The sequence below is a fragment of the Cricetulus griseus genome (assembly GCF_003668045.3).
Source record: "Cricetulus griseus strain 17A/GY chromosome 1 unlocalized genomic scaffold, alternate assembly CriGri-PICRH-1.0 chr1_1, whole genome shotgun sequence".
NCBI lineage: Eukaryota > Metazoa > Chordata > Mammalia > Rodentia > Cricetidae > Cricetulus > Cricetulus griseus.
Window position 1 is genome coordinate 40,772,738 of NW_023276807.1, and position 20,458 is coordinate 40,793,195.

At 38.3% G+C, this 20,458-nt stretch overlaps 1 protein-coding gene across 10 annotated transcripts in view; it reads right to left on the minus strand.

Moving 5' to 3' along the window:
* Window positions 1-20,458, minus strand: part of Sorbs2 (sorbin and SH3 domain containing 2) — a 300,238-nt gene that overhangs the window by 62,470 nt on the left and 217,310 nt on the right. For all 10 annotated transcript variants that reach the window (XM_027391151.2, XM_035452343.1, XM_027391146.2 and 7 more), the window contains 2 exons: window positions 8,399-8,537; window positions 4,071-4,243 (listed from right to left, as the gene is read on the minus strand). In XM_027391151.2, the coding sequence (XP_027246952.1) occupies window positions 4,071-4,243; window positions 8,399-8,537 (312 nt within the window). The remainder of the gene's footprint in view (window positions 1-4,070; window positions 4,244-8,398; window positions 8,538-20,458) is intronic.

Genomic DNA, 20,458 nt, shown 5'->3' on the forward strand with positions numbered 1-20,458 from the left:
GCTGTGAAATGTACATTCTCTTTTCTAGCTGTAGTGCAATGATTTGCTCAGCAAAATCTTCATCTCAACTATATCGGTGCTAATTGACCAGAAGTTAACCATTCTGTGCATAGGTAACTTACGAGCATCAGATTTTCCAAGGTCATTGTCCTGATTTAAAATATTGGTTAGGTTATGCTATGTTTGGCTGATGTCCCTGGGGAGCCTGCTCTTTTCTGAGGGGAAATGGCAGCAGTTGGGGGGAAGGGAAACTTCAGTTGGTTTGGAATGTAATATATGAGAAGAGAATAAACAAACAAACAACAAAACAATGGTTAGGATTTGTAAGAGTGAAAACTGTTTGGTGTTTTATATTGGCTTTTATATATGTGTTCACTGAATTTTTCACCTAGAAACTGCTAGGCTGTATTTACATTGATTTTGACTTCTGGAAGTAGACAATTCTGACAGTCACTAGGGATGTAAATGAACGTCTGTTTGGTTGAGAATCACATATGCCTTGTAGGCTTCTTCTACAATGGGGGCTTGATGGCACCATAATTAAATATATGGCCAAATGATGGGAACTGGTGTTGGGGGTTATCTACAAAGATGCAGGAATCTGCTGTTTGCTGCCTCGAACAGAATACTGGAACCTGGGGGTTGGGGCTTAAATCAGTGTGGTACCTGTCATGTAAGTATGACATCCTGGCTTCCTATTTCTAGCACCCATTACAATGCTTGGCATGGCAGTGGGCTCCTGTAATCCCAGATCCGAGGAAGCAAAAGCAGCTCTAGGTTAGGTGAGAAAGCCTGGGCAAAAATTGGGGAATATACCCAGTTTTAACCTCTACCCTCTGTGTGCATGCCCACGCGCACACATGTTCATGTGTCCACATACATGCATACACAGAAACATGTATACACACAAAACATCTGAACATATATCTTTAGAGGACCACTTATTTTTCTGAAGGCAGGCTTAGCTTTCATTAGTTTCGTTTCTGTTACACTTTTATGCTATTAGAGCAACAACAACAAAAGGAACATACAACTGTATATAAAACTAGTTTCTCACTGTACCTGGACACAGCCAATGGGGACAGGGAGGCCGAATAAGGAAGTTATATTGCTGTATATGGCAATGCATCCTGACAGACAGCATTGTTGTCTGCACTTGCCAGAGGGCCTATATCAGGCAGGATCTCACAGTTATGCCATCTGTTAGCTTTATATGGTGAGTACAGAGAAGCCAGGAAATGCCCAGTCGGCTGGCAGAGAGACTGTGAGGCTGTTAAACCAGGGACGTACAAAGTCAGTGTCCCTTTCTAAAAGGAGTACTGTGAGCACTTCTCTTCCTTTTGTTGATGCCATTTGGGAGCATGTTATGTCTGACATTGAGATTAGGAATGCAGAAGTCCACACTTGGGAAATTTGCTTTTGGTTGTGTCCTTCAAAAGCATTTTGCATAGACTGTCTAAATCCTGAGACTCTTTTATGCAGCTGTCATCCATGACCTTATCAGAACAGGCTTCAACTTCCATCTTTTTCTAGCCATGAAACATCAGCACTGTACACTAACTTAAATGCAGACATGAAAAAGAAGACATTTTCTACATATGACACAAACACAATCCTATTCTACTTTTGCCCCTGATAGCTCTAAAATAGCTAAAGAACTGTTATATTTGGATTAGAAGAGAGAAATCTTGGATGTCACTTAACTAGCCAGGCTCCTTACACAGTCTCTTGGGCTCTGAGCCCTTGAGATTTTTGTTACTGTTTTTAAGACTATGGCAGTAAAAGGCTGATGTAGACATCCCAGTCACAGGAGAAGGAGGTAATCCATAAAACTGTCACCCTTCATTACAAGGACTCAAAAGTATTGAGTATTTAGTTATTATTTTCAGCAGTTTTTGGACCACTTTACAATATCCTGTTACCATGGTAACAGTTATCTAAGAGGATACCCCAACGTGGCACATTTAGACAGTGCTGGTTTTAATACCAAGAAGGAAGCTGAGGCAATTTGAGTCTGATAATCATTACTTTTACACGAACGAGGAAAGAAAATAACCTTGGATATTCTTGGCCCAGGATGGCAGGATTCAACATTTATAAATACAGATCTATACTTGGATGTGTGATTCGTAAGGTTGCAAAGTAGTAAACACGAACAGGATCCTCCTTGTAAAGTTTTAAAGGTCTGAGTAAGTTACACAGAAAAGGCCAGTGTTCCTTTTAAGGAACTTCTGCAGTGGCTAATAATTCACTTAGAATTTTCTATAAGGGAAATTAACATCATATGCTTAGTGGATGGATGTGGTTGCTTATCATTTGGCAGCAGATAATATAAACCTTTTAATATTGAGTTTTATTTATCATCTCTAACATCTTAGGTTTCCCCCCCCTTGGAAACTTAACAAAGCAAAGATTTGAGAGTCAAACATTACAGATTAAAAATCTATAGATGCAAAGAATGGGTCACATTGATGTGCTCATTATTACCTGTCATTTATTAACTTAAAAACACATCCAAAGAGTTTTGATAGAATCTTTCAGACAGGATCTATAACTGCACAGAAAGCAACGATCTCTTAGGTTTTGTGCATCCTGTGTCTCAAGGGCTAATAGGCAAAGTCTACAACACCATTCCTGTCTGAGTCACTTTCCCTTCATTATTATGGGAAAATTCAAATTTAGTCATTTTGAGTCAGAAATTCTGAAAGGAAAACAAATGTCAAAACACTGACACCAGAAACATACAACTGTCATTAAACGGAGCGGATTAGTCACAAGCCCTGGGATTTTTCCTGTCACTTAAATGTGACCATCATCATTCCAACACAGATTTTTCAAGCTTTATTAGTCACATTCACATTTAGTCACATTCCTTAACAATCTGAGAAGTCTAAATCCCAAGCGCATGCTATATGAATATACTTTTTTTTTTTTTTTTGGCTTCAGCTACAACACCGAAGCCAAGAATAATCCATTCTGAACTCACGTCTGTATATAAAACATGATCACTGCAAATTCAAAAACAGCTCGTACTTTACTCTTTCAAAGTTTTCATGTTTCCTCTCTTCACCATTGCAAAAACAGCTCGTACTTCACTCTTTCGAAGTTTTCAAATATTTCCCCTCTCACCATTGTTTCTGTCCCGATATCCTTCTCATTCTTTTGCTAGATCTCTTGATGCCCCTGGCTCCCTGTGTCTCCCTTCAGCGGAAGTTACTCTTGGCAGCACCTCAGTCCTTTATGTGGGTACACAGGCAATGTCTATGCAGCAGCAGCTCCCTCCTCTCAACCCCACCAAGTTCACCTGCAAAGACGCCATGGCTCCACGGGTCTTCCTTCTCTGCTACCAGAGACCTCCTCTTGCAGTGGACGTGGCCAGCACTCAGCTGCCTGCCTAGACTCTGGCGCTGTGGAGGAGTGTTGCCAGAAAGGGCTGCCCCTGCACACTGAGTAACGCTTTGGCAGAGTTTAAAGACTAAAAAAAAAAAATGCCCTCAACACTTTGACTTATCATCCAGGGAGCTCTCAGCCTGCTCAGCTGAGAGGGACATGTAAATGTCCCTTTTTTCACAGACAGTTTTTTTCTTCCCATGATATTACCTCCCTCCGCTCCAATCATCTCACCTCCCAAGTCCCAGTTCACAGTTTCCCATCCCCTGGTGTGAACTCACATCCATTTCAAGAAACAAATCACTCTTCTATTTTTTTTTGTTTGTTTTACAGTGCATGTGGGAATTGGATGCTGTGAAAGGACTTACTCCCTTCGCCCCTTTTCTCTTCTCTCTAGGCTTTGCCTATCCCTGATAGAAAGTTAAAAAAACGGGGTGTTGTTATTTAACAAAAATCCAGATTTTTATGATTTCCAATTCAAACAGAAAAACAGATTGCGTCGTTGCCTTCACTCCACATTGTTCTCCCTCTGCCACACAGCAGGGTATTCATGGGAGCTCTGATGGCTCGGGCAATCCTCATGACAGACCCCAGGAATGCACCACAGCACGTACAATCCATCCTTTGTCAGGCTCATGCGCAGACCCAGAAAGACGCGCATGCTGGCTGGCATGGCTTACCGTTCTAATGGCTGTGGGGATGCCAGACTCATCTACAGGGCCGATCCCTGGGTAATGCGGTGCCTTGATAACTGTCACTCTCTTCTCTTCCTCTGAGGATCTGTAGAGTGGGATGGAGCTTCCCATGGTGCCATCCAGAGACTGGGCATGCTGGGAATACGCCTCTGCAGAATCTGTGTGGAAAGTACAGTGACTCGAAGCACACCGGATGCACAGACTATAAATTAATGGTGCCTCTTGTACATTGATTGCCAGCCATAATAGAATGCCATTTCTACCTCTATGCCTTTTCACATATTTACCCCATCCCATTCAGAAGTGGGTATTACATATATGTATGGAACAACAAGGACCTCACCATTTCCCAAAGAAGGGTGAGAGGAAGAATATTTGTTAAATGATGTGTGCGGCCATGTTGAATGTGTTTCACCTCACCTTCCTTGCAGTAATCTTGGAGGGGCAAGGGTCACCTCTATAGATGAGGGGGCAGAAGTTGAAAGAAGCCTAGTCACTTTACTCAGGTCATTAGTCACTCATGATTCTTGTGAGGCTCCTGATTGCCATAGGTGGAAATACTGACAGGTGATTTTAGAGAAGCAATAGAATTACTGATCCAAAGATATGATTCCATAAAAATAAATTGAAAATGAAATTCAGTTATTTTTTTTTTTAGATCTAGACATACACTAGCAAGTGAAGGCTTATGGGTAAATAAGTGCTTTTCAGTGATTACAATTTATTGAATTTTATTTAATTTTGTTGGTTTTATGGGAAAATGCCATGGCTTTTTGTCCTTTGAGACTGACAATTATCTTACAGGCTAAAGTTACACAAGGCTTATCAAATTTTCTATCTTCATGTTAATGTCATGAACCTCTAGAATACTATCAGAAGTAATAGAGAACAAACGTGCACACTGCCTAGTCTGTTCATTTCCAGTTTATAAAAAAGCTTTGAAAAAAATCAACATTATTGGCCGTCACATTATACAATAGTGATGTGACTTCCTGCTGCTTTGAGATTTCAGAACTTGGTGAGCAGGACTGAGCCTTCATTTAGGCTCTGGGTGACCTGCTTTAGCTGGCCTGTCTCTCAGTTCTTTTCTGTGGAAGCTGAAAAATTCTTACATTTCAGGAAAGCATTTGGCTGATTATATTCATATATGTGTGTGTGGAATTCATTTTCATATATATATATATTATATATATATATATATATATATATATATATTAAAGTAATATTTATATCCTGTATAGATAGTATAATGAACTGTTATATCATACATAAAAATGTATTTTTCATGAAGACATGTAAATCATCACAAATAAGCATTTTATGACTTTGACTCATTTTCACATGGGTATTTAGTGTTATGCTCTCTCTAGGTTGATATCCATTATATCATTATAACTGTTATAATTAAGGCCATTTTCAGTTTAGTTTGCAACATAAAAGCATTTTGAGGCATTTTTGAATTGAACAAAGAAATATAAGAATGAAACTGTCTCATGTGTCATACAAATCCTGTCTTTCCAAGCTATTCTAAATGAAGCCACATGTTGACTTTTTAATTTAGTTCACCCAGGTTGACTTTTTAATTTAATTACTCAAAGGCTTTGATGAGATAGCCACAATGTCAGGATTTTTGTTAGCAACCAATGTTTTCTGAACACATAGGATGTGCTACAGTTCTAGCCTAAGAAAAAGTATCAAGTCTGTATGGATGATGACAATATGGAGTCAGAAATAGGTTGATAACCAGTCATTTATTGGGGAAAAGTACCCACATAAGGGAGCCAGGGACCAGGTTTGCACCTGAGCAGGACAAACCCAGAAATGCTTCCCAGTCAGCTCAGCTAGGTGAAAGAGAGCCGTGTGCAAGCCTCTCTCCTTCTTAAGCCCTTATTACTTAACTCTGACCACACCCGCTTGGGTCAGTGGTACTTCTAATCAGGGTTTCTCCCTACAATTTCCCTTTTAGTCTAAAGAGGATTTAAACTTAACAGTGTAAGTTATCTATAATTAACAATCACTTGGGCCTGGTCACAGCTACCATTGACCAGGGTTTCTCCCTTCAAGTCTGTCTTCATGTATAGTTCATATGACTGTACAAATACACAGATTGTGCAATGAAAGTGAGTTCTTTTTATATTTCTCTTATATGGCCTGTAGACTGTTATGTTTGCAATCCTTTGTCTTTGACTAAATCTAAAGTTCACCTAGGGTAGGGTAGACTTGTAAATTCCACTCCCACCATTGCTTTGGCCAATTGGAATTTGTTCAATGTTTATACAGGAAATTTCTTTCCATGTTAAACAGTTGATGTGTAAAATCTATCCACTGCTTAGGTCTAAAGTCAAAGCCTGTCTATACTTGAGTATTTATATTTCTTTATCTGGTAGACTGGGGAAAATTGTTCACTAAGAGAGGCAATGGGATAAAGAGACACATTTAATTATTATTTAGTGAAATGTTATGACTTAAACAATTTAGAAAGTTTCATTTTCATGTTTAATAATGCATAATTACATTACAAAATCTTGCAATAATGAAGTCTCTTATAGAGCTGTGGACTGGTTGTCAAAGAGAGACATTTGGCACAAGCAAGTTCTTCTTTCTTAACACACTAAAAGGAGAGCATTACAAGTTTCACAAATGGCTCCCAGGAGTAGCATTAGAATAGGCACAATTATATCTAGACTCTTCTTTAATGAGTCCCATGACTATATTTAAAACCTTATAGAAGTTTTGCTGGCCATGGAAGCTGAGTTCTACAATGAGTGGGCTTTAAATCGACATAAAGTGCTCTTTAGCAAACTTGTGGTATCATATTTGTTCAGTTTAGAGTTAACGTGGGAAGAGGGAAAGGTGTTTGCTACCAACTACTCAATGGTGTGTGGTTCTGTGTTCTAGAGTTTTCTCTCTGTTGTTGAGCTGTGGTGGCTGCAAGATGGGCCCTCTCTTTTTGAGAAGGGTGTGTAGGTATGCTCTCCTTAGCATCCTTTCTGCTCTTTTATTCTGAAAAGTTTTAGTTCTCAATATAATGAACATGTTTTCAGCGTAACTTCACATAATGGTTCAATTTGGTAAGGTTATTTTCAAACATTTTGGAATTTTTACATCTAACTTTTAGCAACTAAGAAATAGTTGTTACATTATTTTTAAACTATGCTAATATATTTTGTGATGTAAGAAAGTTTCTATCTTTATGCAGCTCAGGACTTTTCCTGGAGACTCTAAAGAGTTCACAAGACCCACAAAATTACATGCTTAAAGTTTGAAATGAACATTTATATGTTCATTGTTTATATAAAAACATGTAAAATATATTTACAGATTAGGTCTAAAGTCAAGGCTGGTCTATACTTGAGTATTTATATTTTTTTATTTGGTAGAATGGGGAGAACTGTGTCAACTAAGGCAAGCAACAGGACAGAGTCATACTTAATGATTATTTAAGAAATAATTTTTATTGGAGGACTATAACAAAAATTCTCGATTAGGTTTATATATTTTATTTTATGTAAGAGTGCTTTGTTTGTATGTATGTACACCAAGTGTGTTCTTGGTGTTCTTAGAGGTCAGAAGAGGCTGTCAGATCCCTTGGAACTGGAGTCACAGAAGATTGTGAATCATCATTTGGGTGTTGGGAATTGAGCCTGGGTCTTCTGGAAGAGCAGCCAGTGACCTTAACTACTGAGTCATTTCCTCAGAACCAAGGGCCATGTATTTGCCTAACTTTTACTCTCCAAAGGGTTAAGAACTTGTCTCTATAAACTGTAGGATCTTCATTGAAGGGAACTAATTAACTCTCTTTTACTTCCTACTGCCCCAATGCTGACTGGTGGCCTTAAAACCTTAGCTTGACAGTTTATGATGGTGTGATCCAGGACGTGACTGTGTTACTGTGATCCCCTTTTACACTGTTTTAATTGTTAAACAATTTTTCTATAGCTGTAACTGAAGAATATTTTAGAATGAGAGTTCTTCCACAAAGGAACAAGCCAGCTCAATAGAAAAGTGCTACATTAATGTTTTCTGGATCCTATAAGCTCCCCTTCCTCTCAATAGTTATTTTCCTGTTCTTTGTACCCTGTCACTAAAATACCAACTACCATTCTCCAGGCTTAGCTACAAATGGAATTGTCACCTCTGAATAGCAAGGGACTTCTTTTCTACAACATATGCTCTACTTCCTCCCAACTTAGGGTCACCAGAGAGAGCGTTGTTTGTCACTCCTGCCTCCACTTCATTATCTTATATTTTTCTCTTATGATATATAGTTGTCATGCTAAAGTTGTCATGGAAACCATGACTGCAGTACTTACCAAGTGATCTGCCATGCTGCATGATAAGGCTGGAGTTGAGTGAGGCTGGAAGGGAGTACGCAGAAGGGGAAAATGGCCTCTGATAGTAACTCACTGGACTCACAGCACCGCCAGAGTTGCCATTGATGGTTATCTGGCTCTGAGAAAAGCACACGGACCTTGTTATAGTACATGGTTCCCTGTAGACATCACCCCTATAAGTGGCAGCAAGAGTTTCCAACTATTGGACAGTCATCAACTACAAGGCTTTTGTTCAGTTTGAAAACTGATGCCAGAGGGACAAAGAACTTTTCAGTTTTCTCCATCCTATCTTTCATTTGTCACTCTTTTATATTATCAGAGGGTATGGGAAGTGGTTAAGAAGAAGGAGAGCAGCTGGCCAGTAGGCATACCAGTCTGCCTTTAGAGGTGTCAACAACAGGGGTCACTGCCAAACAACTAGGGAGGACAGCCTGTCCTTAAGTAGTCACAACTCTCTCATGTCATTCTGCATGGTGGATTTGAAATGAATGCTCTCTGACAGGAGGAGAAGTGCTGGTTCACAACTCAGTCAGAATACCCTCTAATGAATCAATGTTTCCAAAACAAGGTGACTAACACAGAAGACAAATGGTTGGACTTATGAGTCATGGAATTACCTATTCTAGTAGTCACATACCTGGTAAACCATTGTAAGGGTGTTAAAACACTGACTTCTCCCTATTTCAACTTTATTTAGCATACTGATTTCCTAATAAGTTGAGTTGACTTGTTGACATCTAATTATTTTCTATTTCTAATGCTACCTGTAGCTTTTTGCTGAGATTGCCACACATGTGCTTCTTTTGTGGTTGTTAAAACATGCAACTAGATATGATGACCTAGTAGATAATGAGAGGACACCTGTTGTGACTGAGTTGAATCAGCTTTGATGGTAGAAGTGGAACTCAGGACTATCTTTGCACAGCATACCATTGACAATTATGCAAACTGAATAGTGCATGCAAATGAGATAAAACGTTAGCAGGAATATTTAGTTAAAAGAACATTACAGATAAGTACATATAAACACAAATAAGCACAGACATAGAGACTCATAACTTACAAACTTTTCTACTTTTTTAAAACAAAATAAGCTTTGATTTTAAAAGTATGAAGCACAGCAGATGAGTGAGTATTTATGACCTGACTCTAAGATTATTATGCTTTCGAATGATCCAGAAGAAAACTAATTTACTTAAGTCATATTACACCAGGTGGTGGTGGTGTGCACCTTTAATTCCAGCACTCAGAAGGCAGAGGCAGGTGGATCTCTGTGAGTTTGAGGCCAGCCTGGTCTACAGAGTGAATTCCAGGACAGTGAAGGCTACACAGAGAAACCCTGTCTCAAAAAACCAAAAAAAAAAAAAAATCATAAAAAAGAAGTCATATCACATAAGTCCTAAAATCAATGAATATTCAATTATTAGGATTGTACTCAAATATTTTTAAGCTACTAGAAAAATTCTCTTATTTTCTAACTAGCCACACAGTAAGGACTTTTGAGCTGGACATGAAGCAAGTGTAAAGCACAGAAAGGACCAGAACTTCAGGGCCTTACTTTACTCTGCTGAACAAGCTACAAATAGTTTTGTCTCTTCTTCTAAATCAACTTTGACATGTTATGATAATGAACATAAAAAACAGAACAATTTTTATTAAAAATTAAGGTTTCTAGTACAGTTGAATATCCCTTATCCAAATTCTTTGTCTGTGAGATATTCATAAATACATATGACATCGTTTTTTTGGGGGATGGATAGAACCCAAGTCTAAATTTGAAATTAGTTAATTTTAATAGATAATTTATATGTATAGCTTGAAGGTAATTTTATAGAACATTTTGGTGTATTTGAGTTTCTTTTTAATCTATATATTTTATGTATATGGTTACTTTGTCTGGATGTATGTCTGCACACCAGAAGAGAGGGTATCAGATCCTATTATAGTTGGTTTTGAGCTGCCATGTGGGTGCTGAGAATTGAATCTAGGTCCTCTTCAAGAGCAGCCAGTGCTCTTAACCACTAAGCCATCCAACTCTCCAGTCCCTGTTTTTTTTTTTTTTTATCACACATGAAGTCAGGTGTGGAATTTTAAACTTACAATGTCATGCCAATGCTTAAAATGTTTACAGTTTAGAAAAATTTAAAAATTTGGATTAGGGATACCAAACCTATATAATGCTTCAGCAATGTGAATTATTTTGATGGTTCCAATAGCACTAATTATAGATAAAAGAATAAATATTGAAAGCAGATTTACTTTTTAAATCATATTAACTTAAATGTCTCATGGAAAATTCATGTGCAATAAACTGATAATTGGGACTAGTTTCAGTTACAGCACTTCTGATGGTGTACAAATTATATAAAAGATGTAAAAGTGAGGATCCAAAAGGGCCTTAACTAATGAAACATTTTTTCTTGTTGTTGACGATCCTGAAAAAAAGTCATTAAACTTAAAATATGAAACAAACAAAGAAACAAAACCTGTTTCCAACACAGTAGGACATGGAAGGGACCCATACCCAAGGCTAGTGGCTGGTCATCTGTGGCCAGAGATTTGGTCAGGTTATTCCCAGAAAACAAATTTTATAACAAGCCACTTGATGAATACTAAGTCACCCCAAATAACTGAAAAGGTGGTTTTTTTTTTTAAATTTCTGTAGTTGTAGAAGTTAAAAATAAATATGGCTTGTGGCATTTCTCTGTGCATGAAAACTAAAGTTTTATGTTTTGACAGTACTTAGCAACTATGTAGCACAGATATATTTTCCCTTTGACAGAACCTATCAGGATTTTATGATGGTAACAATTTCAGAAATTCTCTCTCTCTCTCTCCCTCTCTCTCCTCAAAGTTGTACTTCCTTCAACAGAAGTCACAATCTCTCCATTATCAGTGACTGAGAATCTGCATGATAAAATTAACATTTTATCCATTCATATTAGCTACTGATTAGTGATTGCTAAATGAAATTACAGACATATTTCAATGATATTATACACATGAGAACTAGTTTTATATTATATAAATGAAAGACAAATTGTTGAGATATAAAATAAAAATGTTTCATAAATTTCAAGACTGGGATGGCTCAGGAAAAATATTTCAAAATGAGCTCAGGCCAAATTTCCATAAGATGGGCTAAGATTGTTTACGCCATTCACTTCCATAGTGACAGAAGAGCTCATCAGAGGGGGCAATCGTCAAAAGAGTCAGAACCACTCAAGGGAGAAAGACAGTGCACAAACTATTAACCCAGGACACAGAGATGTGAATCTTAGAGTCAGGGTCCTGTTCCAGGTATTAATGGTAAGTTACAATGGTTGAAACATTTTGGACTTTCTCTATAAATTAACCATAATGAATGACGATGATCTACTTATTTACATTTCTGATACACTGCCTTATAAGTGAACCACTTTATACCTTACAAGAAAAACAGTAAATCAGAAGCAGACCATTTTAGACTTACCATAAATAGCACCTATGTGCAAGAAGGGAGTATCAGTAAAAATTTTAGCATCAAGTGGGCTTAATGAGGATGACTCCAATAGCTTTCCCTAACAGATAGTATAGAGTTGGTTTGCTAACCAATACCTATGCAAATAAAAATGTTTGGCTACAAAACCCAGATAGCAAATAAGTGCAGTCCTTAAAAATTAAACAAAACATGGTGGAAGCAAAGGAAGGAAGGATGGATAATTACATGAGTGGCAACAGGGATTGCTAAGGTGATGCCATCTGTTACAGCAGATCTCTAACCCCAGGTTGGGGAAGGTGTCTCAGAGCAATCAGTAGTGTCAGAGTTTCCCAGTTGTAGTTTAACCAGAATGGCTGTGGAGGACTCATTCTCAGATTGGGAAGAGTGCTCACTCAGGGAAGTGTCTGTCCTGTGGCATGGCTGTGTATAAGGATGTTAGGGGCTAGGAAAGGATGTTTACATAAACAAGGCGAGAGGGCCTGGGTTGAAGGCCGGCAGGATGGCTCCAGATCATCAGGTGGTGGTGGGCTGGAGCTATTGCCTGGTGCAAAAGGAGGCTTGGAAAAAGCCATCACAGGCAGGCAGGATGAAGAGGCATCTGGCGTGCTTTCTCTGTGTGTCTGTGAAGCTTTTACCTCCAACACACTGGCAGTTAAGTGCTGAGTTTGAGGGGAAAGAATAAGAAGAGGAAGTGTAAATCATTCAAATTAATAAGATTAACTGTTTTACACCATGGCAGAGAGGGTGAATCATTGGTTTAATGTGAAAACACTTTCTTTAGAAATACATTCACATGGATTAGTTATCCAACACGAAGTATGGGAAAAAGCGTGGAAGCGTGAAGAACATGAATGCAGTACATCTGGGGGAAAGGCCCTTGTTCCTATAGTATTGCAGGGCGAGTGTGGGTAAGAATGAGAAACCCTTGACAGGATGGAGCTTCCTCTTCAGAAGTTTTCATGCTTTGTCCTAGTGACAATGGAGTGATAACAAGTTATCTGTTGCTTGGCAGAACTTGAAGAAAAATCTTGGATCCTAGTTCTTCCTATTGCTTCTGCACTGTCAAAATAGTCTTCCAATAGAAGTCTATTTGTCTTTTAAATTTTTTTTTTCTGGCTTACTATTTAAGTCGATCAAGCTAAACAACTACATGGAAAGGGGGTTTCTGTTTACTTTCTACTCACCAAGTCTGTTCATTGGTTTCACTGTGAAATACAAAAACAATTGTATTTTTAAATACGCTAACAGTACTAGCAGTGGTGTTGATGTGCGAAAATAAATGAAAACAAAAATCAACCACTGACAATGGTTAGTTAGAGTGGATTTGGGTTAGTTGGAGCTGTCTTAAGAAAAGGAGAAAGAAACTGAAGGGGAAATTGAACGTTTAAGAACCCTGAACCTGCATGAAACCCAAGAGTTTGAGCACCAGGAGGGAAACAACCAAACAAGGAGAGAAAAGATCCCCGTGAAAGGTTTTGGTTGGCATCTGTTCTATATGGTGTCAGATGTGATGAGCATCTGATTCAATGAAAGGACAAGGAAAATGGGAGCATTTTACTCCTTTTCCTTCTTACCCAAAGGATGCTTTCTCTTCTTTCTTTTGTTGTGTGGAGTGTCAGAGGTATATAAGATGGCTAGAGATATTATGGGATACTAGCACAAAGATAAGGCAATGAGCAGAACTATATAAACTCATACTCTCTAGTAAAGATTTTAATGGCACCCATTGCTATTCATGGCTAACCATAATTTTCCAAATAGCTGATGTCATGCAGGCTGTTGGTCTTATTAGAGTTATATTTTCTGTCACTTTTAATTGAATACTGAAAAGTCTACTATTTTAAAAGGTTGGGTCATAGATCACTTAGGAATTTGCTGCAAACTATTGGTTCTTAGAAAAATATAAACTCGCATATGCATAAAGTTTTACATAATCTCTAGGGGCTCATGGATATGCTAAAACACATCCTTAATGGAACAAAATTAAGAAACATCCAAGGGGGTATTGGAAGACATAATTTTTCATTCTTGTTTTACTTAAGCTTAATGATGTTTTTGATTGAGCAGATCCACTTAAAATGTGGCTTTTAAAGTTGTGTATGTTCTTTTTTTAAAAAAAAAATCCCTAGATTGATAGAAATCTTAGTTACCATAACTTAAAATTTTTCAATAGTAATGAATTGTCTATATTAGTCAATGTTTACAATTATAAATTTTATTGGAAGTGAAGTATGATATGAAACTATAATAGTTTTTTGTTTAATACATTAAATGTTTCTTCAAGTCTGAATGGAATTCAGTCTCAAACAGTCTTTGGGGAGTACCAGTAAAATTGCTTAATGCAAAGCAGTTCCCCTAGGATAGTTTCCATATATCAAAATCTTTTCACTTTTTGCCTCTAAGCCAAGAGACAATCCATGTTAAATAAGGAAAATTGTATAAAGTCCTTAAGTTAGTCATTTAGATGAGACCATATTTCCTTTAAGATCAGAAAGACTTTGACTCTCACAGAGTTGAGTTGTTCATGTCTTTCAACACGACACATCAAAAGCTGAAACATGTTCTTCCTAACATTGATAATCTCACAATAACCGTTTTTAGGCACTCTAATACAGGGGAATGTTATTAATCTTCCAAAGAGAATGATCACAGAAAACAGAACTATTTTCTGCTCTGTCACTGCCTTCTGTCATGTTCACAATTTTCAATCTTTATAGGTGTATATGCATGTGCATGTGTACAGGTAGCATACAATACATGCCTCTTGATGAATGATATCACTCTTAAATTTCTGTAACTGAAGTGATACAGTCCAATAGTTGGTCAGCCCCAGAAATCTTTGAAATACTATCCTGTAAAGATGTCAATGACTTTTTAAAGTATTAGTGGAAATCCCTTTACATGACCCTGACCTCCATGTTATGAAACACCCTCTAGACATGAGAAGAGAGAAACCCATCTGTTGTGTGACGCTATTTCCAGGGAGACATGAACGGTCCTTTATTTATCCTAGATAGGGAAATGATGACATATCAAAATCTGGGCATCCACTTGGTGAACCAATGAGCTTTACTGGGGTTATTTACAGGAGCAGAAGTGACTCAAAGACATCTGTATCACCCAACATCCACCCAGCATGGGTGACAGTTCAGGAAAGCTAGAAATCTGGAGCGTCCTGCACAGCCTACAGGCAATTCAACAGGTTGGGCAATGTCAATTGGGCTGAGCCTATTTCAGGCAGAGTGGCTGGTTTCTGTGTCTTCCACGTGGCCCAGCTTGTCTGAGAGTATTCTTTGCAGCTGGGTTATCTGAACCTCTCCTAGGCAGTTTGACTTGTTTTAGAGTGACTCAGTCGTCTTTACTGCTTATATAATCTTGGGGAAGGTGGGGTCTAGTAAAACGGGCCAGTTTTAGGGACTTCCTGATATTATTTGGAGTTTTTATATCCTGTCTTAATGACTTTCTCCTACAGGATAAAATGTTTCACTTCCCTTTAGAACACCACCCTGTTGTCTTACCTGCCTATAGACACTGTCTTAAAATATCCTGTTTTTTTTTTTTTCACATCCTTTTCACCATCTATGTCTGAATGAGTTTCTCTTCACAATAGAAGGTTTTAATGTTGGAGTAAACCAAAGAACCTCATTTCTTACATGTCTCCCCATAGGAAATTAGGAGGGTTGAAAGGGGGTGTGGATCAGAGCCATGACAGGCTTTCCTAGTAGTCCTGACAGAGACCAGGTCTTGGTTTCAGTTCCTTGGAACGGGTCAGCGCTGAGCAAGCAGTTCTCAGGAAAATCACAACTTAGAGACACTCAATCAGCAGGCACCCCATGGCCTCTTCTGGCTCAACAGACCTCCAAAGCTCCTGTACTGGCTCAGCAAGTACCCCCAGCCTTCTGCTAGCTAAAGATAGCTTTCTCTACCTTGCCTCTGGAAAGTCCCCAACCACTAGGGCCTCCCACCAATCAGTCCCCAGACTAATCTTTACTCTACCAATCAGCTCTAGATTAATCCCTCCTCTTTGGAATTCCCCTACCCCTTCACTTACAAGGAGCTTGTGAACGTCCTTGGGGGTGGCCATTTGCTACTCCAACATTGAACAAATCACTCATGCTTATTGCAAATGTGACTTGGTCTTTTCTTGGGGATTTCTCTTGAACCCTAATAGAAAGCATGAGAAGAGAACTAAAAGAGGGAAGTATTTTAACATTCTGGAATAGCTTGTAGTAGGAGAAAATAGCTTCAAACAAGAATGGTTTTCCCACTATCTACTATAGTTTGTGACATGTAGATGACTTCATAAAGATTGGTCAAATTTCTTTGTGTCTTCTTGCATTCAGCACCATGTAAAGTGATTGCATTTTAATATTGCTTGATAGTCACTCATTTTTTTATGAGTTTAAGTTGCCATTTACTTTCCCTAACCAACATGGGAGGAACTAGAGATGCCACCTCCCAGTTGCCTGCTCTTCACTGAGGAAGGGAGTTCTTAAGCCTCACCATACTTAGGAATATCTTAAGTTATTCGAAATAAGATTGAGCCTCTTGGTCCAGATGAAGCCAATGCACTAGGAGAACTCATGGATGTCATAGGTGAGAAAAATCAAGGTTGCAGCTCTATAGAGAATTAATAAGGAGGCTGGATAAAGGGTAACTCAGCAGTAGGAAAAGCTGATGGGTGGGAGCACTATAAACCTAAGTGCCTATCTATAACAGATAGGCAATCTGAATGAGCAAATCTAGTGGGTATTAAACAGCAGGGACTGTGGCATAGTTTTACATCCAAGAAGCTCACATAGTCTAAGAACACTGTCAGAGATGGAGTATAAGATTAATGCTAAGGGAAAAACAGGAAGGAGAACCTACCAACTGTGGATCTTCAGGGACTTGGGCAAGCTGTTTAATTTCCCTTGGCCTCAGTTTCCTCTTATGTCAATTACAAGTACTAACAAAACTCATCTCCTACAGCGAAGAGTAAGAAATTAAGAATGGACATACATCATGTTGCCTGGTGTGCTAGCATAGCTGTTCACAAGCATCACAGTTTGAAAATGATTGTACTTAGAAGGCAGAGAAATGCTCTGCACAAAGCCAAGACCAGGACCAGGAGAGAGGGGGCAATTATGTAAAAATTTGTCATAGAGAAGGAGAAGAGAGGTCATGCCTTTTGCCCTCTGGGATAAACATGTGGAATTTAAAGAAAGAAGATTATGACTCCATCTAGCAAATATGTCTAATAATTAGATCTCAGAATTCCTCAAGCCCTAGACTGCAGCCTTATAAGTTAACAGAGCTCCCCATTATGTATATTCAGGAAAGGGCTCACTCCTCATCTAGTAGAAGACCAAGTAGGGGGGAGCTTATGTAACTTCTAAATTCATATTGTTCTCCTACCATGCTGCAATGCTCAATTATTTTAACACACACACTCACACAACTAGAAACTTGCCAAAGACTTGTTCAACTAGAAATATAACAAACCCACAAAGACATTCCAGGATATTGACTGGCCATACAATGGAAGACATCAACTATCTGGGTTGGCCATGGTGGGAATGTGCAGAAGTGTGCTCTGAAATTCTATGTTCTCTTTCCTAATGCTGCTGACATTTATGCATTACACCTTGTCTTAGTTAGGATTTCATTGCTCTGATAAAACACCACAACCAAAAGCAACTTGTGGAGGAAAGGTTTATAGTCCATCATCCAGAGAAGTCAGGACAGAATTCCAGACAGGAATCTGGAGGCAAGAGCTGATGCAGAGGCCATGGGAGAGTACCACTTACTGGCTTATTGCTTTCTTTAGTTTCTTCTAGAAGGCCAGGGGTGGCACCACCTAGAGTGAGCTGGCCCTCCTATATCAGTCAGGAAAATGCACCACAGGCTTGCCCACAAGTCAGGCTGGTGGGGGCATTTTCTCAATTGAGGTTTCTTCTTCCAAAATGACTCTAGCTTGTGTCAAGTTGATATGAAACTAGTCATTACACTTTGTCTTCCTTAATTCCCATATATTGATCTTAGGAACAAAAGAAGAAATGTGTATCTCTTCTGTATGGTACTAGAGATTCATCTTTGAATTTTCAACATCTGTGTAGTAGAAGCGATGTGTTCTGACTGATGGCTGATTATGTTACCCAACAATGGAAGGGCCAAGTTTATTCTTCAGAAGCAAAGGCACTTACAAATACCATGGAAATCCTGAGTGAGGCTGTTTGCTGTCTCTACAATGCATCTGGCCAACATTTGTATTAATCTGACATGAAGAACAAAGACAGTTTTAGCAGAAGAATATTTGTTTACAGAGAAGAGCAATATACCTCATTTGTGGTCTTTCTATATATAAACTGTAGGAGCTATTATTTAAAACATGTGGTTTATAAAACCATATATCTAACTTGTCAGGTATGGGGAATATTCCTAACAGTAGTGTATAATCTTCTTCAACATATATGTAAAATAAACTTCTAAAATACTAAGATTTACTTTTCATTTCTTAGAATAATTTTGTTTCTTGGGTCTGTTCATTTCTTGGGAGACCAATTCTGTATAACTGTATATGTATAGCTGGTTCATAGAGTGTAGCTTACATGCCTTGACATTTACTATGTCTTCCTGCCAGAATATTGAGTGTAAAAACCATTGTGAAAGATCATTAAACAGAAAATGAAATACACCATGATAGGAAAGACATGAAAATTAAATGTCTACTGATAGAAGAATAGATAAAGGAAATAAAAGGAAATATAGTCTATCCTTCAGTCTTAAAAAGGAAGGCAGTTTTACCATGTATTTTAATATGGATAACACAGAGGGCATTATGTAAGTGAAATGAACCAGTCACAGAATACTTCATGATTCCACTTACACGAGGCATCTGAAACAGCTGACACAGAAGCAGAAAGGAGAGAGAGTGGTGAGGGGCTAGCTGACGGGACATGAGCTGCTGTCTGGGGTGTAGAGTTTCTTAGGCAAGAAACTTATTTAGGCAAGATAAATAAATTCTAGGAATTTTGTAAAAGAAATTATGTCTAAAGTTAACAATAGCTTGTGGAACATTTACAGTTTGTGAAGAAAGGCCTGGGGAGAAGGCTCAGTGGATAACATGCTTGCTATGAAAACAAAGACCAGAGGTGGGATTTTCTGAACCCACACAAAATCCAGCATTTAGGAGATAAAGATAGGGGATCCCTGTGGGAAGCTGACAGCTAGACTAACCTGAGTTAGCAAACTCCAGGTCCAGTGAGAGATTCTGCCTCAATAAACAAAGTGAAGGAAATCTAGAAAGATTCCCACCACATGTCAGCATGTATACCTGCCACATGTATGAACTGCAAAAATACTGTGAAGAAGGTAGATCTTATATTTTCTTGGCAAAATTAAAAAATACAATAATTTATGCCATCTTTTATAAGTTGTTATAAGACAACACAATGTAGCATACTGTTAACCTGATAAAATAAGCTATAATTCATCTGTTAAAAATATTATTGAAAACATCAATTTACTTTTTCAAACTGTTACATAGTTTGGAAAACATTATTTTAAAATAATAACAGCTTCTGCATGTTGGGGAATTACTATGTAGAAGGCAGTATGCCAAATTCCCCACATATATTATCACACCTGCCGAGAAACCCTCCAAGATGAATGTTGTTATTAACCCTATATTATAGATGAAGAAACAAAGTTCAGGGAGGGACATAAATATACCATGAAAGAAGCCATGATTTAATAATTGGTCTCCTTCCTGTCTATGCTAAGGCCACTCGTAGATAGCCTCACTTCTACTCTGTGGTTTGCTTTTAAATCTTAATTTACTTGTCTTATCAACAATATTTGAAGTTGCTTTTCCTATCCTCCCAGAATTGTCTCTCCTGGATTTTCCTCTCCTTTTGGAGATACCAGTGACAGTTTGCTTGACTGGTTCTTCCTTTGAATGGAAAGATTTGCATAAACTCAGTTCTTGGGTTTCCTCCATCCATGTTGACTTCACTGTCTGTTGGCTACAAAAAGCTGATCACTTTTATCTCCAACCAGAACCTTTGCCCTGAGTCCCCAACCCTCTTATCCCACACTCTACCATTTCTTGTGGATGTCTCTGATTACACAAATCACTTTTCATTAATCCTTCTTCCCCTGTGGTCTCTTGGTCTCAGTTAACGGCACGAGCCCCTTCTCAGCTGGGATCAAGCTTGACTGTTCTCCTGTCTGACTTGTAATCTGCCCTAGAAGTTCTATTTGATCTACTTTCAAAGTTTGCTCTGCTTTCAAAGTAATATTCCCACAATTGTATTTCACAACATCTCCAATGCCTCCACCCAACTTTGAACAGCTATCTTTCCTGGACCTAGTTATCGCAACAGCTTCCTAGCTGGCTTGCCTGCCTTCTTCCTACAGTTCCTTTCCAACTGAGATGCTGGAATGGAATAATTTGGTTAAAATCTTAGTAGAATCATTATAGTGGTAGCCCCCAAATCTTCTAAAGGACTCTTATCTTTAACAAGCCTATGGTCAAAATCTTTACAATAGTTCACAAGGATTCCTGTAATCTGGTT